The sequence below is a fragment of the Cygnus olor genome, chromosome 3, assembly GCF_009769625.2.
Source record: "Cygnus olor isolate bCygOlo1 chromosome 3, bCygOlo1.pri.v2, whole genome shotgun sequence".
NCBI lineage: Eukaryota > Metazoa > Chordata > Aves > Anseriformes > Anatidae > Cygnus > Cygnus olor.
In genome coordinates this window covers 77,976,621-78,003,571 of record NC_049171.1, presented here as the reverse complement: position 1 = coordinate 78,003,571, position 26,951 = coordinate 77,976,621, and the positions used below count along the sequence as shown (strand labels likewise).

The window sequence follows — 26,951 nt, the reverse complement described above, 5'->3', positions numbered from 1 at the left end:
GCTTAAAGGCTTCCTGAGGTTCTTGCCACTGTCGTTGTGCAGTTTGAAGACTGTTTACTTGGCGGGAAACATCTCAAGTCATAGCAGAGATTACATGTTGTACTGAATCTGCATAGGCTTTATTGCAGCCAGCAAAGGAAGACTTGGAAACTTTAGTTCCAAAAGAAGCTCTACGAGATGACCAGAAGGAAATGGCCCGTTAGCTTCCCTGCAGTAATGTTCACACTTATTTCTGTTGGCAGCAACCATTTAAGTTGCAATGCAAGTGTGTATGAACCCCTGTAAGTGAAACTACTCAGGCACAGCACTAACTCTGAGCTCCTTTACTTAGATCAGGATTTGGAGGCGACCCACCAGAACAGATTGAACCAGGAAGCAGGGTACACTGCAATATGCTGCTTTAATGGTGAAATAAATGCCTGGCTCATTTGTAAGGCTGCTGTAGCTCTAGCACATGTCCTGCTGCTGTGCAATTCACACCGCTATGCACTGCGAGACAGCTGCCACCATCATCTGTAGGTGGACATGCGTGTTTGTATTAGAGGGCAGGAACATTTATCCTTAGTAACATTACTCTAATTGAACACAGCACAAGTAGCATGGTCACATCAGTTTAAAGAGCACTGAAGGAAACCTGTTCCTGCTTTCCTACAAGTGATCTCTCTAGAAGAGCAGACTTCTGTATTGTCATTCAGAAGGAGAAAACACATAACCCTTTCTGTGTACAGAAGCCTTCCATTTTATTTCACTGACAGTTATTTACAAACATAACTTTCACCAAAGTTGAACGCCTATCAAAACCAATTAGGCATCTGACCTTCATCTTGTTCTAAAAGTCAGGAGAAATAACCTGCTGGAAAGAGAACTGAGAAGCAGGCCCTGTATTCAGTCACTCAAGTGGTACTGTAACTCCATGCTACTTCCAAAGATTTAAACACACACACAGAAATGCAAATTTTCTGTAGAAAGGCATGCATTTGCAACAAATCTCAAATCTCCAGAGAAAAAGATTAAACTTGCTAAGTATTCAGGGGTAGGGAAAAGGAATTGAGCCTTGTCTGTTGGAGTGATGTATCCACAACATTCTGTTAAATTTGCTTAAGACATCAGCCATCCAGAATACACAGCATTGCTTTCCTGTAGATGCCATTTTATGTTACCAACAGACTCCTTCATAAACGAAACTTCATTACAATGTTCAGAAAATAAAAGTGCTTATATGTTTGCAGTAGTGCTCTCTGTAATTTTTGATATATCAATGATCTTAGAAAGAAACAAAATTAAATTAAAAAGCTTCTCCCTATTTTAGATGGTGCATCACCCAGCACTGGTATTCTAGACATATTAATATAATATTCCTTAGCTATTCATCCATCATGAAACAGACCCCAGAGGAGTGTGTTATGTATGAAATCTCTGAGCAATGATACATGCTTTGTATTTTGGAGTAACTGAAGTGCTGAAGAAGAAAGTTGGTGCAAGGATAAATACAAACTAATTCCAAAAAAGTAAAGTGCATCTTAAAGGATGTCTTAAAGACACATTACTCACATAAATAAATAAATAAACAAATCCCCTTTTAATAAAAATAGTTTCCAGTTGAGGACATAGGCAGAAATGTTCATAGCCTTCTGACCATGTTCCACTCCCTTTTGAAAGCTGTCAAATTCGTGCTTTCCCCAATGCTAAGCTTAGGACTAGCTAATTATGATAAATCATTTAGATTATTAATTAGGACTCAAGAGAGCAGTTTAACAGTGGAATGCATACAAAGGGCAGACTGTTCCAAATGTACAGCAAAGGTTGTGTGTGATTATTGGCATGGAAATTAAGATCAGGTTACTAGTGTGCCAGAACAGACCACACATCAAGCCCTTAAAAATCTACAAACAAGGAAGAGAGGACAAAAAAGATGCAGACAGATTAGTTTTGACCTTGAGTCAGTAGCTGAGCTGAAAACAAAGCAGGCATCTGTAAGTCTAGGAAAGTGTCCTGCACTTTCCCTCCTGTATTACACTAAGACTAAGCTTCTCAGGAGTCTCTGCTACTTCGTGTTCTCTGCAGAGCCTGCTGCCAGGAGATGAGGCAGTCTGCTGGCACTGGTGGGTGCACCAACTGGTCCCTCACCATGGGCTGGTTTAGGTCTGCATGCAGCTACACTAAAGAGAAGCTAGCTGTCCATGGAGTTATCACTGTTTTCATACCAGGATGCTACATATTCTGTACATTTTGCTAGCAGAGCTCTCTGTGCACCTGCCACCCTCCCTTTGCGTTCCCCTCTGTCTCAAGTGTCCTTGTAATGGCCTCCTGGTGATTCTCCTTCCCCCTCGCTCTGTTCACCTCCCCAGTGTCCTTTACCCAAACATCCATACCACTGCTGAACATTCCCTCCTCCTCCAATGTTCAATATATACCCTTTTTTTAATTCTTGGGCATTCCCTTGCCTATTGAAGCACAGTCTTTGTTCCTGGCACAATTTTTCTTGTTTTGGAGAAGCATCGTTCAAAGCTTTGTTGTGCTCGGCCCTACTGGGAGGATGGGGGTTGGAAGGCATAATGTTGGAAGGCATTAAAGATGCTGTGCAACCGTGGCTGGGTACAGACAACTGGCAATGGCATAGCTTCAAATATCCCTGCAAGTGCCGAAAATCCCATATGGCCTTTATTTTCCTTCTCCTTGTCCTCTCATCCATCTTATACCATTCTACCTCAAATCACTAAGACCTCCCCACTGAAGCCCCCAGGATTCCCTCACATTCTGTAATTCATCACATAGTTAGCAGTTAGCAGTCTGCAGACAAAGCACAGAATTGCCAGAAATTGACTGCAAGACCTTCATAGGCACAGTCAGAAGCTGCTCCCCTGAAAATGTTTGTTAAACCTTTCACCAGAGCTGCTGGTTTGCCTTGTGAGAGCTTTGTGCCTCATCCCTGTGCTCCAACAGGAAAACATAATCAGAAGTACAGGCTGGACAACTGCTGCTGGACAACAGATGGAGATGTTGGCAGCAACATCCTCTGCTTCTGTGGGTGACAGTCAAAGCAATGTTTCTCAAGTATCTGCAGAGATCACATTTACCATGCAGCTTTTTCTAGTGGCTACTGATACATTCAACCTACAACACTAAATGGGATAATTTATATAGACAAGGCATCATTTCTCTTAAGAGACAAGTACAAGCTGAAGCTCTTTATCTTGCAGTGCTGGAACAGAAAAGGAGCTTTCTCCAGTCATCCTTCAGTTCTTATCAGAAGAGCTACACTTTAAATTCTGCCATCTTTCTATCAAGGGCAGCCCTACTGCACCAGACACTTCTAATCCAACATTTCTTAATCCCACATGCATAATATCGGCTCTCTCTACTTACACCCTTCAACTCATCCCTCAAACTCTCCTCTCTTCTGCCTTCATCTTCCAGTCAGCATCCTAACAGTCTCTTCCCCTTTAAAGCCTGACAATAGAAGATTTTCACAGTCACTGGCTCACCCTCCCGTCCGCTACAGCTGCTTCTGCCTTCCCCCATCAGAAATGGAAAAGTAGATATCAATCAATATACCTCAATGCCAGAGCAACATGGTATTGGTAAAGACTATGCTGAGCTCTTACCAAGCAAGAAAAACAGCGCAAACTGCTCTGGAAAATCCATTTACCTACACAGACGCAAACATAAAAGACATCGCATTTCTGAGCAGGAGATTCCACATGCTGACAGATGAGAGGCAAATCAATCACCTGTCATTCAGAAACTCAAAACAAGTATATTTGGCTACAGAAGCAGGCTGTTAGAAAGAGCACTAACAGAGAAAGGAAGGTCTCAGAGTAGACATCCATGCTACAAGCCAACAGAGCTTTCCTTGCTCTGTGCTGGTGATTTACTGTATGGAAAATTCATGTGGAAGGTTCATAAGATCTTGCTAGAAATGGGGTAGAAGATGAGCACTTAGGAACAAAACTTGCATCTTGACCGCACACTTAAGAGTGCCCTAAAAACTAAAACATTGGCTGTTCTGTTGATAATCATAGCTCAGATAGCAAATTGAAAGCACTTGTGAATAGCACATCCCAAATACTTCACATTCATGTATAATCGAAGTACAATTCTCAAATGAAAGAGCTGACATTCAGAAGATAAAAAGGGCAGGGGTAGTAACAAGCAGGAAGATTTTGAAGGCTACATTGTGCAAAACATCTACCAAAAAGTAGTAGCTGGTAGAGTTGACACCGAAGGCCCAGTACGGCTAAAACTAAAGCTTTGTTTTCCTTCCCCTGACATTCGTCCTCCATGTGATTTGATCATCACTGAGGAAACGATGACATCCTACCTTTACGGTCAATCTACAATCTGTCACCAAATCAGACCTCACCAAATCACCAAATGCAGACCTCTCTGTATTTTCTCCCAGGCCAGCCACATCTAAGGCAGATTCATCATCTGTAGCGCTTCTATGATAAAGCCTTTCCCATTCTTTCAAATACCTAAGAACTGGCTGGCTCTCATCTCAACTACCACAATCATCCTTCTTTAGCCTGACCTTGCTTACATGTATCTTGACATCCAGGCAGTATGTCAGGCAAATAACCCTTTGCTTTGACCATGTCAGCCTTCTGACAGCTCCCTCTTCCTTATAGCATCAAATAGAAGCGGGCCTGGAAGATGGAGACAGGCCCTTGCTGTTTGGCACTCTCTATTGAGCTCTTCCTACACCTTTTCAGTATCCTGATTCCCACCTACACTTCCCTGAGAAGCCAGACACCCTACTATTGTTGTCAAACAAGGCCATTTTTGCTCCTTTCCGTACTGCTCTTCTCCTTCTTGGTGTGAAATCACTGCTAACTCTGCAAAGCTTTCCTTCAGCTCTTGTTAGAAACAGTGCAACCCCTCTGACTGATCACTATCTATGCGTTGTTGTGGCTGCCCTCTTAACATTGCTTCACTGGGCTCCCTCCCTGTACCTGGCAGGCCAGCCCGGGTCCATGACTGGGGCCTCACTCTGGTGCCACACAGTTACACAGCCTTGGCTCATTTCTCCTGAGAAAATTACTGTTGAGCCCTAAGAAGGCATACAAGTGAAGGTATATAAGTGAGAAGGTATTTAAGTGATGAGAGATAAGTAAAAGCTGTCGTAAGTGTTGTATCTGTTGAGGCAATAATATTTACTAGTGCAAGGGGAAAATACTTATATAAAAATGTATAAAATCTTAAGAAAAAAACAGAAGATGACAATTCAGTGCCACCAATGACCCAGCTCATTTCCAAGGAGCAACAAGGCTGGTGGCTGTCGACTTACTGGGAGCTGTGAGCATGCTAGTGCCAAGCAGCGTGTTGATCCTAGCTGCCCGTGGCATGCATTAGTCAACAAATAACACCGTACACATCCTGCCTGCAGACTCTGGGCAGCTGAAGGGTGCCCCAACAAAGTGACTGAGGGCAGTTTACGGCCCCATCTTGCATTTAGATGCTAAACTTGCTAGGGGAGGGATTATCTTTTTTTCTGCCTACAGCACCTAGCACAAAGGGATGGGATCTGTGAGGGAAGTCCCTGTGGCAATACCATTAAGTGAGGGAGTGAGGAGGCTCAGTTGCTTTTATCCTCCCCTTCCTCAGGCAGAGTTGCAGTGAGTGAGAAGAGCTGCAGAAAGAAGACTACAGCACTGACCTGGTAGTTGTGAATAGCATCAGTGAATCCCCAAGCACCACAGGCTGGAATTGAGCAATAACCTTTCCTCCCACCTGAAAACAGACTGCAAATGCATGTCAGCTCTGGGAAGGACCTTTGCATTTGGTCACACTTAGATGTTTGTTCTTCCCATTCATCTAGAAAGACAGTAAGCTTTTAAACTCCACAGAAGTGAATAGGGCTGGCCCACCACACATCTACAAAACTACCTTCCTGCATAATACTGGTGAGCAAGAGGATTACTGACTTTTAATTGATATCTGAGATTCTCAGATGCTGACAACAGAGAACCACATGCTTTAAAAAGCCAGAGCCTGGTGGGAGCCAGAGGAAGAAAGCAAACAGGATTTTCCAGCCAACGGTGACTGGCAAATGAAGGCGATCAGATTTCCTGGGATCCCCTCCCAACCAAAGCCTGACCTTGAGAACCTGTTCAAAGCAGCTGCTCTATCTGTGCACTCCAGATGAAACTTTTTCGGCAACAGAGAAATTATCAGGGCACTGTTTAAAGAAACTCTTCAGCTCACACTAATCCCTAAATAGAAGTTAAACAGCCAGTAACACCAACATGTCTGAGCAGCTTTATTAAAAAAATTCAATTCTCCCACAACTCCAACCTTGAGAACTGAATTAATTCCAGGCTTATTTACTCCTCCCTTTTCCCTCACAAAAGGGAACGGGTAAAAACAATTACAGCTTAACAGTGACTGAATGCACTTCTGTGATGTGTTGTGAAATTATAAACTCTTTGGGGCACCTTCTCAGTTTCCCTAAATTCTTACTCTGTGAAATCAGCAGGGCTATGAAGTACTCAAGCTAACTCTACGTACCCTATTTGGCATCAAGAATGAACTACAGTATTTACTGTAAAAGCATGATATATGCATTGTTTTCTTTTTTTGCTGCAATTGAATGATGCAATAAGAAATGAAGACATGCTGCAGCAGAAACAAGCAGCAAAAGGCAGCAGATGAGGCACTGGAGTCAGGAGAGCTGAGGTTTATTCCCAGCCCTGCCACTGGTCTGTGGAGTGACCTCAGGCAGCTCACTGCAGCTCTTCAGGGAGTCATTGCTTACCCTCTCAAGCAGGGGCCACCCCGATCCGGGTTGAACTCATTAAATACCATGATGGTACAAACTGATAATAATTCAGTAATATGGGAAGACTCAAGCTGCAGCAACACAATTCTTTTTTCTGAAGCTGTTCTGACTCATCCCTTCTTCAGGATGAACAGTGGAAGATGGAAACTCAAGTTCAGTCCCAGCACAAGGACCTAAAGGACTTCATAAATCTGAGACACACGCTTCACAGGGATATTAGTGAAAATGAAGTGCATTACTGCTGGAACTTTCTGCCAGTGAATAAAACCAAGTGCAGAACCCATAAATTGGGGGGGGAGGGAAATATTGCCCAGAATAGCCTCAGAGAACAAATTTAATCCCAAAGAACAAGAAAAGATACACACATCCACAAAGTCATCTCTTCTCATCCTCTGTCATGACATCATAGTTTTCTAAGCAACTAATTAGGCTGATGAACTAATTCCATTACTGCCTATCATAGTGATTAATATTGCCCGACCATCCCTTTGCAGTGCTCTCTACCACCTATATATTGCCTTCCGTTTTGTTGATTAATGGTGCTCTGGGCCAGGGACTGCCTTTTGGGTTGTCCTTGTGCCTATGGGCCTAGGCTCTATGGGAACACCTCCTCCTGCCTGGCTCTGTGGCGTTCTGTGCAAGGCATCAGCTGTTTATGCTTCCTTCTCCTTCTGAAAAATGACGAGAAAACACTCTTATTTGTTCCTTATGAAGAACACAAGAGAAGGAAAGAGAAAACATGATGTGTCCTACCAGTACAAAACAGCTAAACCTGAATATTTGGGAACTCTCATCATTTTTTTATGAGCCCTATTGCTATACCAAAAATGAAAGAGAGACCTACCGATCATATACAAGCGTATCTTTTGCAAGCAAGTGTTCAAGACTTTCTGTGAAAAAAAAACAAAACTGACACATCTACAGTTCTGACTTAAATAAGATGACTTACTCAGCAAATACTCTAAAAAGAAACACTTCTAAGCACTGCAGCCATTGAAACTGGAATCAAGATATTAAAATAGTAGTTTGAAAAGTGTCTCAGTGGTACGCAAGGAAATATATTGGATGGTCAGCTCATTGTCTGAGCTTGTACTTGGATCTGAGTTATCCTGAACAACATAACCGGAAGTGCTACTGCTACCAAGTGTAGCATTCTCAAGGGAAACTAATATAATCATCCTGCCTTTAACAGGACTGTGACTATTCAGTGCCTTCCAGACTAGGTTCCCCCAGCGCATTATAAACCCTAAATAATCCTGTATTTAAACACAGCACAGCCAGTCAGTCAAAAGAGGTAATTCTTCTGCTATATTTAGCATGGATGTAGCCTAGCCTTCTGTGTGGCCACGGATGAGAATGCACTACTACCTTCATACTACAAACGCAGAGACAAAATTCCTCGAGTGGTATGCCCACGACCACAGAGCAGACGTGTGGTAGAGGCAGGAGCTCACTAGTCCTCCCACTTTCAATCCACGTGCTTTGAAGAAAGCGGGTGCCTTCAGTTACTGTCTGACCATTGATTTTATTTTAATGTCATTTATTTTAACGGGAGTGACTGCAATCTCGCCAGCACTGAGCAGTCCCAGAGCTGGTTTAAGGCTTCTCAGCAGTGTCAGCAGAATTAGCTTTCCCTGCTTTACAAACAAAGGGTCATGGCCTAGTAGAAGAAAGGTGGGCTTCTGTCATGGAGAGGAAGAAAGCAAAGAAGATGGAGAAGAACGGGACACCTGAGGTACTGGAAGTTGAGATTGCAGTTCTCACTCAAGTAGAGAGAAAGAAAGGCCTCAAGTCCTGTCCTGTAGCACTGGCTGCTGCCACCTTGATCTCCAGCATCAAGGACAGGTGAAACAGGCAACAGGATCAGGGCAGTTTTGCTGCCTACTTTACCAAAGTCACCCCTCCTGCAGCAAGACATTTTCATTTCATTTCATCATGTTTCAAGCTGCTGTAGACATGCATTTGCTATGTTTGAATGATCTGTCCTTCCTGCATGTTCCCACTTGGCCAGCTGACCATGAAAAAACCATACTCAACAACAAAGTAATTCACTGAAAAATGATGCTTTGCTTTGGAAATTCTGAAGCAGAGATACGATCTGAAATTGAGCACCTGTCTTAAAACAAAGACTTAATTGTCAGGGTGGAGTCAAGTTATTCGTATGACAGGAGAAAGTTGCAAAAGCAGTCTAATATATGTACGCTATTTATTTTATGCATGTATATACCTTTTCATCTTCTTATATCCACAAGCAATATTTTTTAATGCCACTTCTTTTCCATAATTGACTTATAAACACTATTTGCTTAAAAAAAAAAAGGCAATCAGTCAAGGAGAAATGTTTACTTACATCAAAAACATGGTTCAGAGTTTAATTCATGAGAGCAGGCAAACAGAAGAATTTAGGGAGTCAAAGAGCTGCAACTCCTAACATTAGCAACTATCTAGTGAGCTGCGTACCAAGAGCTGTTCACAAAGTGGCTTAGTATGTGGCTTCAAAACACTGATAGCAACTTTACGTTAGGAAAAAAAGCCAGCCCTTTTCATAGTAGGAAAAGCAGATCACTGGGAAAAATGGATGCCCCTAAATGGAGATTTTTAACATCAGGCTAATTATTTAGGTTAAGAGGGCCTTGCTTTGGGCCAAGAGTATCATGAAACTCCTGAGGATACTTCCATCCTCAAGAACCAGTCACACATTGTTCAGTTCCTTCTTCTGCTGGGGCTGCCTCACCTTTTTATAGCTATATATTTTTCAGACTTTTGAAACTGCTTGATTTATGAAGTGTTTGGTGTCATCTTTTATCCCAAATAAAATAATCTCTGATGTCATCACGCGAAAACAATGGGGACAGAATTCATCCAGACATCATTACAGAATTTCTATATATTTCCAAGTAGGTGCCTAAGTTTTTTGACAACAGATAAGTGACAGACTAGTCAGAGCTCAAATATCGGTCTGTCTTCTTGTTTAGGTCAATTCTCTTCATATGTTAAACATAGAAATAAGCTCTTTTTAATACAGCGAATAAACCAAACAACCACCAAATGAGTGCTTTGGATTCATCACAATCCTTCAGAAGTGTGACATATAACTGAACATAGCTCTTCAAACATATGTTAATTGAAGATCTCCTCATCCCCAGACTAGGTATTTCCATTTTAGTATGAATATTCATTTTCCTGTATATTCTTTTTCATCCTTCTCTAAGGTCCCTATCACACAATCATTTTAGCATGGAGATAATCAGAGCCAAGTCATAGAATGAAAATAGAAGGCTGTCAAGAAGATCCTGGACGTCATCCGGATGCAAGTGAAGCGTGAGTATCTGTTTCATTAAGGGAGAAAGAGGATTAGGGTGGTGCTGGGCATCTACTCTGCTTCAACTGACATTCCATTAATTTACTGTCTCAATGGACAGGAAGGGAGATGCAACGTAATTACAGCTCAGCATCTGAAACCTTTGGCATTTCTGAAGACTTATTAGTCTGGTGGTGGTTGGCTGGGGGGAGCATGGCAGTAGAGATCAGCAAACTTTGTGCTCACTGTATACCTTCAATAATAAGCTGTGTCGGGGACACCTTGGAGATTAGGGACACTGCTACTGTGTAGCAAGTGACCTTCCAAAAGCCTTGTGAGTGGAAACTGCCAAGGACGCTTCATGAAGTAAATCTATTTTGTTTTGGACAAAACTGTTAAAATCTGGACAGAAAATGTATGATCCTCATGTCCTTCGTACAATGAAGAATACTGCTGAAAATACAAACCTCTGTTCCCAGACAGGCTCTTTTCTTGCATAGCTACTCAAACAGTTGTAGCAATTCACAGGTCAAATTGTACTGTGAATGAACATTCAACCACAGCAAATCCGCAGGCCCCGCAGGTCTGACATGCATTCAGCTTGGGTGGTCAGTGCTACCAGCACATCAGCATTGCTACTCTGGAGCATTCATGACACCAGGTTTTCATAGAAGCTCTTGGGAAAAAGAAGTATCAGAAATTATCTGCCCCCTCACCCTTAGGTACCAAAATAAATGGCCAGATTTTCAAGAGTGCTCAAAAATACACCAGCAACTGGGGAATCTGAGAATTTCAAAAGTTGTCTCTAGTGCTTTACGACACTAAATACAAATCTCTTAACACAACTCCCACTCAAGTTTGTATCTCATCTTGAAGTCACATCAGATTTTATTTCCTTGGTAGAGAAGTAGAGAGGTGTGAAGAGATGTAAAAGGAAACCCTGTTAGTAAGTTTCTCCCAGAAAAATGGACATCTTGATACCATATTAACTTATCCTACTGGACACGGCTGGCTATCACAGTCGCAACATTATACTTGGAGGAAGAAGCTGGCCCATTAGAAAGGACAGTAGTCACAGTACCTAGACCTTTCGATAAACTTAGGATGTACAAACAGACGGACCCTTTAACTCTGTTTCAATTTAATTAGCTTAGGGCTGGCAGCCAGATGGATTGTGTTACAGACAGGCACCCTCAGTTAAATCATCAAGCAAACAGAGCACTGGGAACTTGTCGTCACCCTCCTTGGGATCAAGTATCTGCAGGCACAAGAAGCTTTGCTGAACTCTGACTGTAGACCCTGGCAAGCTATGGTCAAAAGCGACTGTTATCATTGTTCCTGCAACACATTCAGGGGCCTGCTAGGAACTAAATCAAGACATCTGAAGAGGTAAAACCCACCTGGCAGATAAAACCAGTGGATGAGCACTGCCGAACCCAGAGGCTGAATTTCCTCTTTTTCCTCTTGCGCAGCTCCCTCTCTGTGCACGTGGCAATGAAAACAGGATCCTCATCAATCAGGGGCTCATGTAGTACCTGCAGTTGGAAAGAAAAGAGAAGAAAAAAAGAAACCAAAGAGTTCATGATTGCTGAAATCTTCCAAGCAAACACAATCCTTGCATTGTGCTTGTGCACATCACTTCATACAAAGATGCAAAATTTCTTTCGTTCAGTGCTGCCACCCAACAAAAAAACAAAGCCTGGCCGAGCACACTGTTGTGGACGGCTGCTCTACAAGTGGTTTGCAAAGGTAGCAAGGCATGGCACTCACCATCAGGCACACTTTAATATCCCTTCAAAATGTGGCCTTCTACCTCTCACTATCAGCTATAGTTCAATAGCCCTCCAAATTGAGGCAGTATTAAGGGTGGGGAGATTGTTAGTGGCATGCTGCTCCAAGCTTCATCATCAGCTTAATCTTGTTTGGCTGAATGTCTTCCACCCAAACACCCCATACAACATGTTGTAAGGTACTTGGTTACAGCAAAGGAAAACACAGAAAAGGAGAGAAGTGAAGGAAAAAAAAGATATTTTCTGCTGCCACTTAAGGAGGTGGTGAAGGGGCAGAAAACATTTTTTTCTAGTGGCACCAGCTTCAGGGAAGGCTCTCTTGCCTCAGAAGCTGAAAAATTTGACACAAGGAGATAGAAAGATAGAAGACCAGAGAGGGGAATAAAAAAGACAAGGTAGACTGGAGAAAGTGATGAAAATCTGTGGAAATGATGCATTTTTTGCATTCTGCATCCAGATGTGATTCCCAATTGCTTATAGCTGTTTTGCTACATTTCTCTCCATTAATTCTGTACCAGAGTTATTAGGTATTACACCACAAAAACCACCTACAGAAAAGCATGGTTACTTCCTTCCAGCTCACAGGTAGCTGTGCATTACGTCCACATTCTTGACTGCACCGTGTGTGGATTGTCTAGCAAGTCGCTTCCGAGAGCACAAATGCTCTGAAGCTGTTGAAAGGTCTCAGCTGATGAAAGCACGTTTCAGCTGACCAAACTCGGACATCTGCATCCAAATCACAGCAAGCCCCTGGAGGCTGCCCTCCTAGTACACAAGGGGGACGCATCCCTGTAGGACATAGCTCAAACCTTCTTAAAGACTTGTAAAATAGTCAGACGGGCTATGCCCAAAGGAGCCCACTCTTTTCCAGTGACTATCGCCCCACAGAGACAGGGTTCAGATACAGGCATCCACAAGGCAGAGGCTGTCATACCCTCAGAAGGACCCTTTCCACGCATGCATGTTACTTTTGTTCACATCTGCACGTATCCAGTGGCAAAAATGAGAACAATGCTGTATTAAAGCAGGGAGCACTGTCTGTAGGAGAGATGCGGTGGGTAAGCAGTTAAGCACCACTGATGAGCAGCTGCTGGCCTCCTGAACACAAGATGTTTGCTGAACATCACTCTGTCAGCCCAAAATAGGCATCTGTGCCCTCTCTGTGCAGTGGCGGCTGCACGCTTTCATTTATACGCACTCCACTTCTTAACGGCTCATAAAACATTCACAGGACCATCTGAAAGCACTCTTGTGAAATGTTCAAATTATACACCAAAATGCAGATGCAAGCAAGGAGTGTCGCATACAAAGCTATTTGTTCTTAAAGCTGCAGCTGCCCCACTATCCCACTGGAGCCAAATCCCATCCCTCTCTCATTCCAGGTCCCCTCGAAACACTGCTCTTCTTTCCCAAATGTCCCCCTAGGGATGGGGTTGGATACACTGGTAAGAATTCGGCAGCTTACTTCCCCTCTTACTTGCCAGATGGTGTGGTTGAACTGCAATAATCTCCCCCTCTGTAGGATGAGGAGCAGCAGAAAGCAAAGGCTGTCTAAGCATCATTTGAAGACGTTTTTTACCCTCTGCCCTTAGCTTGGCTCCCTCTTCTGCAGCACAGCATCAGCTCTCCTCACAGCAGCTCTACTGCATCCTGCTTATACCCTTTGCACTCTTTCTGCCTTCTAAGACAGAGTAAGGCCTGTCAATCTTAAATTTAGAAAGTAAATCTGAATTTTGAAAACAACTCCTCATCCTTCTCTTATCCATGCCCATGCTCAGCCTGGCCTTCCCCTGGGTCCCAGAGACTCCTCTCCTTTCTCCTACCCAAAATTTTAAGTCATTCACATTTCTCCAAAAGACCAAAGCTTCCCAGAAGTTCCTACTGAACTGCTCTTTGCTCTTGCCAAAATGAGGGAGCGTGGACAGGCAGAGAAATTGAAATAGCAGCCTTGGAGCTTGCGCTTCTTGCTTCCTACAGAAAGGGTGGGGAGACAAGCGTGTTCCCCACCACCACCACCACATGCAACAGCTGTAAAGGACTTTGCAAGCAGGATGCTGTATGGGCTGTGCCTGCTGCTGGGACAGCTGATCCCCATCTCTTTTTCAAAGGAGGCAATCTGTTGCTTCTGGCACTGACATGGTTGTCTTATGACAAGAGTTATCTGTGTTGCCCCTTGCCAGCCCCATTAGTTTATACTCCCTCCTCATCTCAAACTCATCTCTTTGCAAATCCCCATGCAGTGACACTTGCTCCATTCCCTTTCCCCCCTCTTGCTGTGTCTGCAATGCCCACTTTTCCAGGAGCAGGCTTACTGCCCCCATGCCATATTCTTTTCTGCTTTTTTTCTTCCTAGAAAAAAATTTACTTTCAAGCTTAATTGACTCCCACACGTATTCCTGGCAGTCTCTTCACCATCTTTGACTCACTCTGCAGGCTCTCCCTTCTTCCTATTCTGACTTCTTTTGATGCAAGATATCTGTGGATTTCTTCACAGAAATCTCCCCCATTTTCTTCTCTCAAATCCCCAGTTTTGTTGAGGTATATGGAACTCCTCATCTAGCTGTTCCACTCCCTCACAGCTATTTTGTTGTTGTTGGGTTTTGCTTTTTTTTCCCCTTCCTGTTCTTCATAGCCATCTTCAACCCTGCTAGGTCTTCTTGCTAAGATTTCACTCTTTTTTTCCCCTTCCATATGCACATGCACTCAAATTGCCAGAGTCCCATCTTAGAGTCTTGTCTTTCCAACAATTGCTCCATCTCATGAAATCTTTCATTCACTGAACAAAACAGCTGATCACTGCCTGGAGTGCCTTTCTCTCTCCTCCGGTTTAGATCACCTCCACAGCTCTTTCCACTCCGTAACGCCACCCATCCTGCTCTCGGCACAGCCCAAATAGGCTGGTAGGCAAAGCCCAGAGCCACTAACTCGTCTGTACTCAGACTTGTTGCACTCCGCTGCCTTAGATAATGAACCAACATATCCTTTAGACGTTATCTACCTTAGCTCCACAGCCATCCCCAACACAAGCTGTCTCTTCAGTCTGTCCCCTGGAGAAACTGCCCCAGCCAGCCCTGTCTCTGGCTTTTGGTGGGTACCATCCAGCTGTGAGCAGGGTCCCCTGGGAAACTGCACTTGGACGCACAGATTCACCTAATGCTTCTGCGATGGTCGCTTGCATTTCTGCTTCCTTGCTCCAGAGCTCCTCCCACCTAAGCTGAATTCTCTGCAAGCATCTGACATCTCTGCTGCTTGAATATCCAACTGTCAGTTCTGCTTTTGTTACGCTACATTTGAGAGCATCTCCTTTCCCTTAAGATAACCCCTTCCTATCTCCTTTTCTGGTCCTTGCAGCCATCCCTCTCCTCCTGCCGCAGATCTGTGAATCTCAATGTCAGACTTTACACCCAAGTCCCTGCAAGGTGCTCTGTGCCAGGCAGTGCCTGCATTTTCCATGCTTTCTGAATAACAGCTCTAAAATACATAGCTTTTCCAACCCACCCACTCCGTAAAGTTTTCATCCAAGGTCACAGACGCCTGGCAACAGTTCTCTTTTTGGCCTCAATATGAGGCAGCCCTGCCCTAATGATTCCTGCTGGTAAGCCATTCTCCTAGGCCATCACAGCAGGTGATATCACTTCTCTCTATTTCTCTCTGATAGCTCTCCTTCTCCAATATATCAGACAGGCTCTCTCTCTTCACTTTCAAAGACCCGTTCAACCTATCCATATTTTACTGATCCTCTTTGCCATATTCAAAGGTTAACTGCCACCTCCAATGGAGCCATGATTTAAAGCTCCTCTCAAGATCCTCTGCCCGTTTGTTCAGTCTTCAATTGACTTTCTTCAGAAGAAAATCAGTTCTTACAGCACTCCATTACCATGAGGTCATTTAAAAACATCCACAAAGCTTCATCACTTTCTGCTGTCAAACTCTCCCTGAAGTCTGGCTTCACTAGAGGAACAACTGGCCAAGAACTACAGGACATCAGAAATTTACTTTGCTACTCAATATCCTTACTGTTCCTTTGCCTGTCCGTCTTGATCCATGTCTTATACATGGCTGGCATCCTCTGAATACTTATGATCTTTGCGTTATGCTCACAGAACCCTTAAAACAGAGCAGTCCTGGGCTGCGACCAGGATCCTTACTCACAAAGGATCTTTTTGAAAATAGGGAAACTGAGACACAGACATATGACTTAAACAAAATCTTGTAATTTGGAAATTCCCAATACCAAATCAACATTTAATCTTGAGAACACAGAATAGGTACAATTTAATCAGCCTCTTTAAACACCTTTATTTTTTTTAGAGAAGCTGTTGCCTAAAGCTGTCAACTGGTTTGGAAGAACTATGATACCACCAAGAGCAAAAATCAAACAAGCCCCTTAGTAACTAGCCCAATTAGAGCAAGCACTGCCTTCAGAGGATGAGGTTAGAGTTATGGCTCTGTTTTTGCTAGGGAGCTCATTGCCTGAAGGACTTAAGTCAGCTGCACAAACGTGCTTAACTGCTCCCAGCTGACATTTCACTGAGCAGATCCAGCTATGTCTGGTTCCAAGATGCTGAAGAGAAGATGCTTTGGCAGGAGAAGGAGGGGCAGAGTGCACAGAGTTGTATACCCAACCTCCCCCATACCGACAACAATCTTGTGTAGTCACATCCTGCTGACAAGCACATAAATACTCAGCAGGCACAGAAGGGCATTTGAGCAGTGATGTTATTTTCCATATCTCTGCTTCTTTCTGGAATTCAGTTTATGTCCTTGGCAGGTGAGTACCCTTGCATTTGTTGCAGGGTACCTTCTGAGCTTACTCAAGGTGCCTTCCCTGTCTTCAGGCTTCCACTTGCAGATAGTAACATAGCTACAAAGCTATGTGGAGCCAAGCAACAAGGAGATGACACTGATTCTAGGAACTGAATCCCTAACTCCAACTTTCCTCGTTTAGGTACAGGCAGCAGCGATTTATACTTGAGTTGTTGGGGAGGAATAGGACGCAGAGAATATTCCTGTCCTTCTTATACAATCTAGGTCAGAACACCATTTCTGTTATTTCTGAAATTGAAGCTTGCACTGATGATACACAATTACATGTTCTGGACTTTCAGTGCCTTCAAAGACTAGAAAGTAATTATTTCCTTCTGTTTGCTCAGTATATTTAGCAAAATAATTATAACTCACTAGATCTTTTCTTTGTTTTGGTATATTGGCTTAGTTCTCTCTCTCCCCTCAATCTGCTTTCATAAAAAGCGCAGTGTCATTTTTGCATGCGCACTTTTGGGGGATTGCACGTGAGGGGAAAAAAAAATCTGAGACAGAAGCTCCATTTAAAGAGTCTTTTCTAGCTCTCCAAAAGGAAAAGACCAAAGCTACAGAAGAAATAACTAAGAAAGCAGGTGATGCGCTGCCTGCCTGACTCCAAGACTGTTGGTTCTGTCCATAGGAATGAGTTAAACATGGCAGCCTCCTAACCCATGTTCTGCAAGTCCACATTGCCAATGGAAGAAAGGCAGTAACAAGAACATCTACGAGCCCAGACAGCCTGGCTGCATTGAACAGCACACATCATTCCTCTGCTTGATGCCATTTATAGGACGTTAGCCTAAAGTTTGAGTATAGATTGTGGCTCAGGCACAAACCATCTGGATACCAAAAGTCTTACGTTTAAAATACAGGTGCACATTAAGCAACAAATGCATTTTGAACTTGGGATTCCAGGTATTGCTGACTACAGAAACCTGGGCCCCTCTTGCCAAAATTCAAGCACATTCAAAAGCCCATCTGAATGGTTTTTTCCCCTTGCTTCTTCCCTTTGTTTCTGTGCAACTGGGTTGTTATTTCTAGCCTCACTGAGTCTGACAACCTGGGATTGATGTTTACCGCAGTCTGCTAATCTGTACTCAAGACAATTTCCAGGGAGAGGTCTTTCCTGCTGTTTTGAGCAGATGGGGTCCACATCCCTTGAGACAGGTAGTGTGTAGCTCTGCCTGATGGCACCCAGAAGGGCGTTAGGCACAAGGCTCCTTCTGGGAGCAGGACTGGAATGTCCCCCAGTAGGCTACTGAAGCTACACCAGACTATTTTTAACAACAGATTCAAAACCTTTTTCTTTCTCTCAGTTATTTTTGAAAGCAGTATTTTAGTGCTTTTTGTTCCGCTCAATACCACTGACACATGCTGTATAGAAATCACTGATGTAAACACTGAAAAGGGGGCACAGAAGTGAAGGGGGGAGGAAGAGAATTGGGCTGTCACTTTTTCTTCCTTTTTTTTTTCTTAAAGTAGAATCTCCTTACCAAGCTTAGCACAAGCATATGCTTCGCTTGCGGAAATTTAGAGGTTTTATCACTGCAAACAGGACACTATGGATTTCATCAATTCAGTTTTCAGACCTCGTTTGGGAAAGGGAGAAGGGATATACATGCAAATCAAAATTTTTCCTTTAATGGATTTGCACTCTCAGTATGTCCCACAGCACACCATTATAAGCATTTACATTAGACACAGTGATCACATTTCTGAACCCTTTATCTTGTGCCCATTGAAGTCAGTGGATAAGGATTAGATTTCATATCTTAATGAGAGCTTGGTCCCAATAATACCATGCTTCTAACAGCCTGTTTTGTCTTGATGGAAAGGCATCTTGCTAGCATGGCTTAGTGAGGACACTCCTGCTTCCCTTCTCTCATGTCTACCTTAATTGCTTTTTAGACAGGTGAGTTGTCCTGGATTATACAGGTATGCTTTTTTATCGTCTGTAAAATAGACAGAAAAACTCAAATTACTCCCTGGTCACTCCCAATCTTATTTTTAGGCATACCTCCACGGATATGATGTATCTATGCCTCCATTTATTTTGTGCAGTGGGCAAAGCCTATGCTTCAATGGCAAAACAGGAGGGAAAAGGAAGATGCACGTAACACCCTTTCCCAATGGCTGTGTGAAATCAGTTTATATTCTGAAAACAGAGAGTTGACTGAAAAGTTATTTCAAGAAGCAACGTATTTCACATTAATTCCTTTTTCTTTCCAGACTTTTGAACATGACCAGCAACTCCAAAAGGATTTCATTTGTAGTGGAACAAAGTTCTTTTCAACTGTACAGCTGTAGTCAGACAACCTCTAGCTTCCTAAGTTTCTATATTTAGTTTCTTACATTGTTTGCCCAGTCTCCAGAGCAGTCTTCCTACAGAATGGCTTTCTGTTATGCCCCTAATAGTATCTGGAAATGAAAATTCACTGAAGTCATTTACTTTATTTCTGGTAGTCTAGAAATATTTCCAGTTCACTGACACTTTGGTTGTATACACACACAGCAATAAGTTCTTCCATAGGAGCATCACCCATCATCAAAGAAAAGACTGGCACAAGGCACAGGCTGACAACCGCAGCAAGCAAAGGCACCTGCCCTCTGCTTATTTCGCCTTTTCCCAGTAGTGCAGGGAGCAGGTAGCTGTGCTGCTGCTTCCCAGGAAGGCCTGGAACAGCAAGCACCTTCCACTAAGGTCAAGGCTGGTCACTCCTAGCAATCCCTAGGAGTGCAAGTCCTAACTCTTTCCACAGGCAGCTATGGTCTGTGTTTTCAGTCATAGCAAGACAACGTAGAGCATGTAGGTTGTAGTTACATGTTCCCTGCCAACAGGTGAACTCTTACCTGGGCTTGTGAAGGTCTAAAAGCAGAGTCAAAGCCATTCTGCAGAGAGTCCAGGAAAGGCTGGATTTTGTAGAGGCCATGCGTTGTCTGGCTTGAGCGGAAGGCCACAATGTGGAAGTACTTCAGGATCTTTTCAAATCGTGATTGTGTCATGATAAGTGCAATGCTCTTGTTGCTGTAGAAGCCACTGCTCCAGATGCTGAGAACGGACTCACAGTGGTGGATGCTGGTCGATATCATATAGCCTAAGAAGGCCTTCATTTCTGTCAAGGTGACATCAATCCAGGTATCGTCACTACCGAACCTCTCCTGGTACTTCTTGGCATACATGTTGGTTTGGACCACCATGTTCTTTAGCACGTTGTCAGGGACAAAGAGTTGAAAAAAGTCCATGGCACTGGCAGTCAAGGGCATTTTTCGTGTTGGACCTAGGACAAAAGTAGGAAAGGAAGATAAGCTCACTCCTGATCATCACAAGGCATGTTCAAATTGCACTAGCAATTTAAAGCAGGATTAACTTGAGTATCTGACATGAATTAGCACACGCAGATCTGAATTAATTCCCTTTCCACAGTTGCAGGGGAAACACACGGAGCTCAGACATGACTACTTTGGATCAATACACTACTTTGGATACCATTAGAAAATTAACCTGTGTAGACCCAACAGAAAGCAATGACTACTCAGTCAGGACATTTTGAAAACCAGGCCAAAGTGATGGCATGTCAGCTAATTGCTTTGGAAATGTATCCACTATCTTACAGATCTCCTCAGGAACTTCCCCTCTATAGTCTCTGTCTTCCTCTACATGGCTAGTCTCACTATCCCATATCACACGGAATATTTCTAAGCATTACAATGCACATCCTGGTCCTCTTCCTCACAGAATGGAATAAGCCTCACAGTCCTATGCTGTCATTAGTCTGGCTTTTAAATGATCTTGCACCTTGTGGCAGGTTTCAAGTATTTATTTTACTCCAAAGGAGGCACTAAGGGTTGGCAGCTCTGTATCAGCGTAACAAGGTTATCCAGCCAGACACTAGATTACATTAAGTCGAATTAGGAACATCGCGCCTGCAATACCAGGGACGCAGACACCAGTCCTCACAACCTTCTCTTCTCTAATCCCTTCCATACGCTTATTAAGCTCCATTTTAAAAGTAGTGTTTTTCATGCTCCCCGTGGCAGTGCTTGAGTCACCAGGTAAGGGCTGCAGGGACAGGGACATTCCCTCTTCTCCTGCAGAAGCTGTGCCACTGCCAAACACACAAAATCGATGCACCTGATAGGGGCAGCACGGACAGGCATAATGGACAGGGCAGTGCTAAGAGCAAGCAGCTCTACATCCCCTTGCAGGACAGCTGTGGGTAATGGTCATGACACTAAGAGTTGGATACCATAAATATTGTGCCCTAGTTTAACAGACTCCCTTCAGTCTTAGGACCGTCTGAACAATGTTCTTCCTGATGAAAAGCAGAAAGCACAGTTTCTTGTTTGAAGTTTTGCTGAACAGAAAAGAGCCTTCCTAGTATCAGGTGGATGACTGGGTCTCAGCATCTGCTCTCCCAGCTGAATCAGAGCAAGAGTTTTGCCATTCTGTGATCTGGAGCTGCAAAGACCCTCTAATGTGTTGGTTAGGTCACGTTCTTCTGTATACCCAATTTCAGTTCACATCCTAAGTTACAGCAACAACTACGTCTTGCAGAAACATTGCGTGGAACAGTAATGCATAGGAACTACACAAATTCTGTGCTTGGACTTGCTCTAAGCCTTAATATTTGGCTACCGTCTGGTGAACTCAAGCTACTAGATGTACAGCAAAAATGACACCAAGACATCAAAGAAATAAACCTTCAGATTGCAGGGAAAGCATTAAAAAATTTTAAAAAATGTTTTTCCAAGTACAGTGGGGAAAGTCATAAATTAAAATTGGAAAGAAAACTTTAAATATGTGAGATTTAGAAACTGGAAGTGAAACAGTTCAGCTGAAAGCACAAGAGTAAGAACTCCACACAAATCATAGTCTGGTAAAGGCAGAGCAGAAATTTCAGCTTAAATGATGAAAGGTTTTCAGTATCAACTGAAAACTATGGGGCTAGAATAAATATACTTACTTAAACTGAACTGCTATTGCAATAATAAAGCCTGTTACGAAGAGTTCTTTTCTTTTGATCAGGAGATTTATATTCTGCTAGCACACTCTAGACTGTTACAGCTGGCATAAAATGCTCTACAAATGATTGTGCATGAATGACTTATAGTACATCACTCCCTCCTTCCCCACAACTTAATCAAGTTTTGACATTCTACAACAGATACAGCTTTCTGATAACAACACACTGCACAGGATGTATTCCTAGTTATATATGAAGCCTTGAGTAGCTGTTGAATTCACCTCCAGTGCCCAGGCAATCTTCCCGGTAGTAAAAAGAGGTAGCTTTTAAATTCTTGTCTTTAGACGCAGAAGCTGAAAGTGGGGGGTAACATTTCATATAAGTCTTGCCTATTGCAACCAAAATGCTTTCATAAAGCATTAGGTCTTACGAAGTGAAATATGTTGGTCTTGAGATAGGTCCATACAGACAATAGGTCTGTGCTGCATTTCACCTTTAGGAAGTCAAAAGCAGTCAGAAGCACAAAAACGTAATTTAGTACACTATGAAATTTTCAGTAATGGCACAAGTTTACCTTGAAAAGTGATTATGGAAACTGCCAGGTAGGCTGGATAGGACACTTTTTTTCTTACCCAGCAGATCTGCTCCAATCTGCACAGAGCATCTCCTGTCTGCTCTCCTTCTTGAAATAAATATGCAAGATTGGTATCCCATTTGCCTTGCAGAACCCACACAGCTCTAGAAGCGAGCTGAATCACTTTCTGACTCAGTCATCAACCTAATTGTTGACTAAATATAATTCTGAAAGCCACTGTATAATCTTATTGTCTTAAAAAACAGCCTTTATTGGCCAAGTGAGCACACTTGATTCATAATTTACTGATATGCAATAAAAAACAAGAGTGACATTGAGTTTTTGTAGGAAGAGAACTGAATTTTTAACATGAATTGGGTTTTGCATAGTTAATGACTAGTCTAAAATAAATTATTTAAATATGATCATCTAAGTACACAAATATAATCCATATAGAGAGGAAACTGCGTAAGAAACCTAAATAGTGAATTTGCACTTTTTAAGGACTTCTACACTGACTTAAATGACAACTAACCAGAAAACACTGATATGAAATAAGCTCACAGTTCTATATATACACTGTTTACCTTTCAAAGCCTTATTCAGTCAAACAAAATAGTGGCTTTGACAAGTCTTCCATTTTCTTTTAATGAATGGGACCTTAATAAACTGAAAAAAATCTGCAGGATTTTTCAGGCATTCAGAATGAATATACAGTTATGACTGTATATCAAATTTAGAGTTTTCTCTCTTTCCTTCCTTAGAGTTTGTATATGGAGTATATATTTATTTATGTCAGTTTTTTTGCTTTAAAAATCAATCTGAATTTCCAGTATTGGTCATAGAGTCAGAGCACAAAAGCGTTCTTGAATTTCCAAACATGCAGCGAGACTGAGCGGTCTGTGCATACCCAGGTGGGATCACAGCTTTACTGAGTAACCTCTGGCTGGACAGCACTCCTGCCATCACTAGCACTCAGGGCCTGCTTTAAATCGTGTTTGGCAGAATATGGGAAATAATATGATCTTAGAATCACAGAATCGTTAAGGTTGGAAAAGACCTCCAAGACCATCTAGTCCAACCATCCCCCTACCGCTAGAGTAAAAAGCCTAGTAGCTATTTACCTCTAAATGGAACCCTCTATTTTCTGTTTTCCACAAGATAATTTTTTTTTTTCCAAAAGGGAAACTCAACAAAATAGAATAGAATAGTGAAGAGTTGAGTTGAAAGGGACCTTTAAAAATCATCAAGTCCAAATGCTGGACCACTTCAGAGCTAATGAAAAATAAAAGCACATGAAAGCACAACATCTTCCTCCATTACGATGCAATGTGTGCACACATGCTTTCCTTCTTCCTCCTCACTTTGACTACCAGTAAAAACTTACATGTGCAATCAGCAGCAGCCACTTTGCAAGTCACCACTGTTACTAGATCCCATTTTGACCAGATTGGTTCCACTTTCTGTTTTGCACTCAGAAGTAACGTCCCTGCCAAAGCCAACCAGCAAGGCTGTGGCTATTTAAATCATCAGAAGAGACTCAAAATAAATGAAAATGCTGAGCAAGCAAAGCCATTTAAGCCTCCATCCCGGAGGTGTGACTGTGGAGCAGAGGCTGGCACCTCGCCCTCAGACTGCGTGCATTGCAGAGCGAGTTTTGACTCAGCTCAGCTCAGGGCAAGGCGCAGCAGCCTTGCTAGAAGCCAACTTCTCAGCAAACATACACGTTGCAGAAAACAAAAAAAAGAAAAAAGAAAAAAAAAGGAGGAAAAAAATAAGCTAAAATGAAGCATCTATGTGACCCTCCTTCAGGCAGCCCCCCTGTATCCTCCCAGAACCTCCGGTGTCTCTCTTGGATGAGCCCCTGCCATTTGTATTTTTCCCACTGCTCCAACCTCAGCAGTGTTTCTGGCCTTCCTCATTGACTGGGACTTTAGAAAAAAAAGAGAACTTTGAGTGAATTGAGCGCTTCTTTACTTGCCTGGTTTGCAGGATTAAGTAATTTGAATGCACATTTTTAATAGGTTAATTTATCCCTTGCCATCTTTCCTGTTCTCATTACCAGTCAGTTATTTAGTAGCTCAGAGTTCATAGACTCAGAATAAAAGATGGAAAGTTTCAAAACCTACTTTAATCCATCAGTGCTCACAACATAACATACAAATCTTAAAGAGGTCAGAAGCATTGCCATTTGGGGCAGGGTGAATCAGATGTGTGAGAAAAAAAAAAAGGCTGTGGAAAAAAAATTCTCTTTTTTCTCTGCTGTGCAAAAGACTTTGTGCTCTCATTCCAGGCGTCACTGAGGTTCATGACAAAATATACTGTTACCTTGACGGGCTGAGGTATTAACATATGTATGCCAATCCGTATCGTATAGTTTGGAAACAAATCTTGTACAGAGCTAATCCAGGCTTGACTTTGACTTTAATTTAAGTTCATCAGCAACTGGGCAGACCCCAGGACTCCTGAATCATGCACATTAGTGGTGGAAACATCAGTTTGTGAAACTAGTGATTTAGAAGTCATATTATTGTCCTCTTTGAGTAAAAATCTACCAATTTGTAGTTGAGTACAAAGATAGCACATTCAGGTGCATTATAAACAGACACGTACCTAATGAACAAGTCTAACCAGAAACTGTTATTTTCTGGCAATTGGGAAGTATTTTCTCCTCTGACATATGGCACAGCTTTCAAAGAGCAGGGCTTGAAAAGCAAATTAATTCCTTCATCCTAAGTCCAAGCAAAAAGAGACTGTTTTATATTCCTGTGAAGTTCTCCCAAAGTACAAAACGTGATTTTGGGGTCTTATTTAGAGAAAGTCAAAAAATGCTAATGGTGAATTGCTGTCAGAAAACAAACATTCATCAAAAAAAAATCCTGATGTGTTCATGGAAAGTGTCAATTGATGAAATATGGCAGACAGTTTAAACAAATTTTCAGCTTTCTCAAAGAGTACAGAGCAATATAAAGAGCTGGGGAAAAAAAAAAAAGAACAACAAAAATCAAAAACAATGTTTTATTATTTCCCAACTTAATTTTTTTCAGAACTTCTGTTTCATGCTAAGTTCTCTCACGTAAGCTTTGGAAGCACTGGAGCTTATCTGGCTTGCCAGAAAAATCAGTTTTCGTATCAGCTCTGTTCTTAATGGCCTGGAAGAAATGTACATCAGACCATTCTCAAACCATAGCCAGTCTGACAGCCTTATGACAAACCTGTCAAGACAGCCTGAAGTGACAGCATATAACAGTTCTCTTCTGTATTTTATTCCAGTTTATTTTGGATACTGCCCTCCTGCAGAAACTTGGCAGCAAAGTATCCAGGTCTTTAATGGAGTGTATCATGATGTATGTATTTAATTCATCTTATTAAAAACCAGCAACCAGATCTTCAATAACAACTCTACTTTGTCAAGCCAAAGGAGTCACCTTAATTTATATCAGCTGTGGTTATGACCAGTATTTTGCAGCATGTAGAATTTTTGCATTTGTTATTTTGGTAGATGAATCTTACTTCCCTTTAGAACAACCTAGCATGAGAATTCTGTATAAATTACCAAAACTTGAGCCATGCTGTGGAGTTGCTTGGAGCTCAGAGACAGCTACTGAAGATGCAAGGGGAAAAAAAAACACAGAGACTACAGGGGCTTTCTTATATGAGAATGAAAAAATTGGACATCGTCCTTCTAAAGATGGGTCTCTTGTTAGACTCTCAGAAGCCTGTGCTTCTGCATGATTTTTTACTAGAGCACTTCCACCAGAGACTTACTTTATACCTTGTCTTGGCATTCAGTAGCACACACTTTTTTGTTCTGCATTTGTTTTCAGTCAAATTTATTCCAAACTATTTAGCAAAGCGTGATTTGACTGCGTTACTCCAAGCTCCATAAGCAAGCATTTGCCTATGACTTTGTGTCTGCCTGTAATAACCATGGGCACAAGAACTGTGTCAAACAGCTTCAGTGGAAGGGCACTTTCTTTTCTCTCTCCAGCGTTAAAAAGGATTATTTTCCTCATAGCAGTAAAGCGATCCACGCATTGTATGCCAACTTCTATCCACAGTGAGAATGCAGAGCTAGGTCTAAAACGGTCCATGGACAAGTGAGAAAGGACTGCCCAGGTTCGCCTGGCCCCAAGCAGCTGCACCAGCAGCTCCGTGCTGACTCTGGTGGGGAGAGGCCAGCTGCACTCCCCAGCCTCCCTACCAGACAGCACTGAGTTATGGCAAGTTAAACGAAGAATGTATTTATTCAACAAACATTTACACTAAACGGTAAAATTCAGCAAAGCATTGCCTGCAACGCAAGCCGCTACATACTTGATCCAAGTTCCCACCTCATTTTCTTCAGCATTACAGCAAAAACCTTGCGAGCCAAGCCTAGCATGCCAACCCAGCGTGGGTCAGGTAAAGCCATGCCCCTGCTCCCCCCAGCACAAGAGGGGCTTCTGCTCCGTGTGACAGTGGCCCAGGGTAGCAGCACCAGGCTGGAGGGCTGCCTGGGGCAGCCCAAACCAGCTTTCAGTGGGGTGGCAAGAACAGGACTGGGATGTCAAGTGGGATGGTGGAGGGTTTTGGCTGTCACTCAGCAGGTTACCGCGTGGGATAAGACACTGCATGAAAGCTGTTAAAGTTCTGGACATCTTCAGGGGAACAAGCAGACAGGTCTCGTGCCCTTCCCATTGACTGAACATACGCTGTGCCACCAACAGCACTGATCAGAAAACGAGCACGTGTGAGACAT

At 42.7% G+C, this 26,951-nt stretch overlaps 1 protein-coding gene across 1 annotated transcript in view; it reads right to left on the bottom strand.

Annotated features, from left to right (window-relative positions):
• The window catches only part of PGBD5 (piggyBac transposable element derived 5), a 71,237-nt gene that overhangs the window by 22,493 nt on the left and 21,793 nt on the right, over positions 1–26,951 (bottom strand). Inside the window, exons 2-3 of the mRNA XM_040552015.1 lie at positions 19,523–19,950; positions 11,480–11,614 (exon numbers count right to left, since the gene is read on the bottom strand). Coding sequence (XP_040407949.1) covers positions 11,480–11,614; positions 19,523–19,950 — 563 coding nt within the window. The remainder of the gene's footprint in view (positions 1–11,479; positions 11,615–19,522; positions 19,951–26,951) is intronic.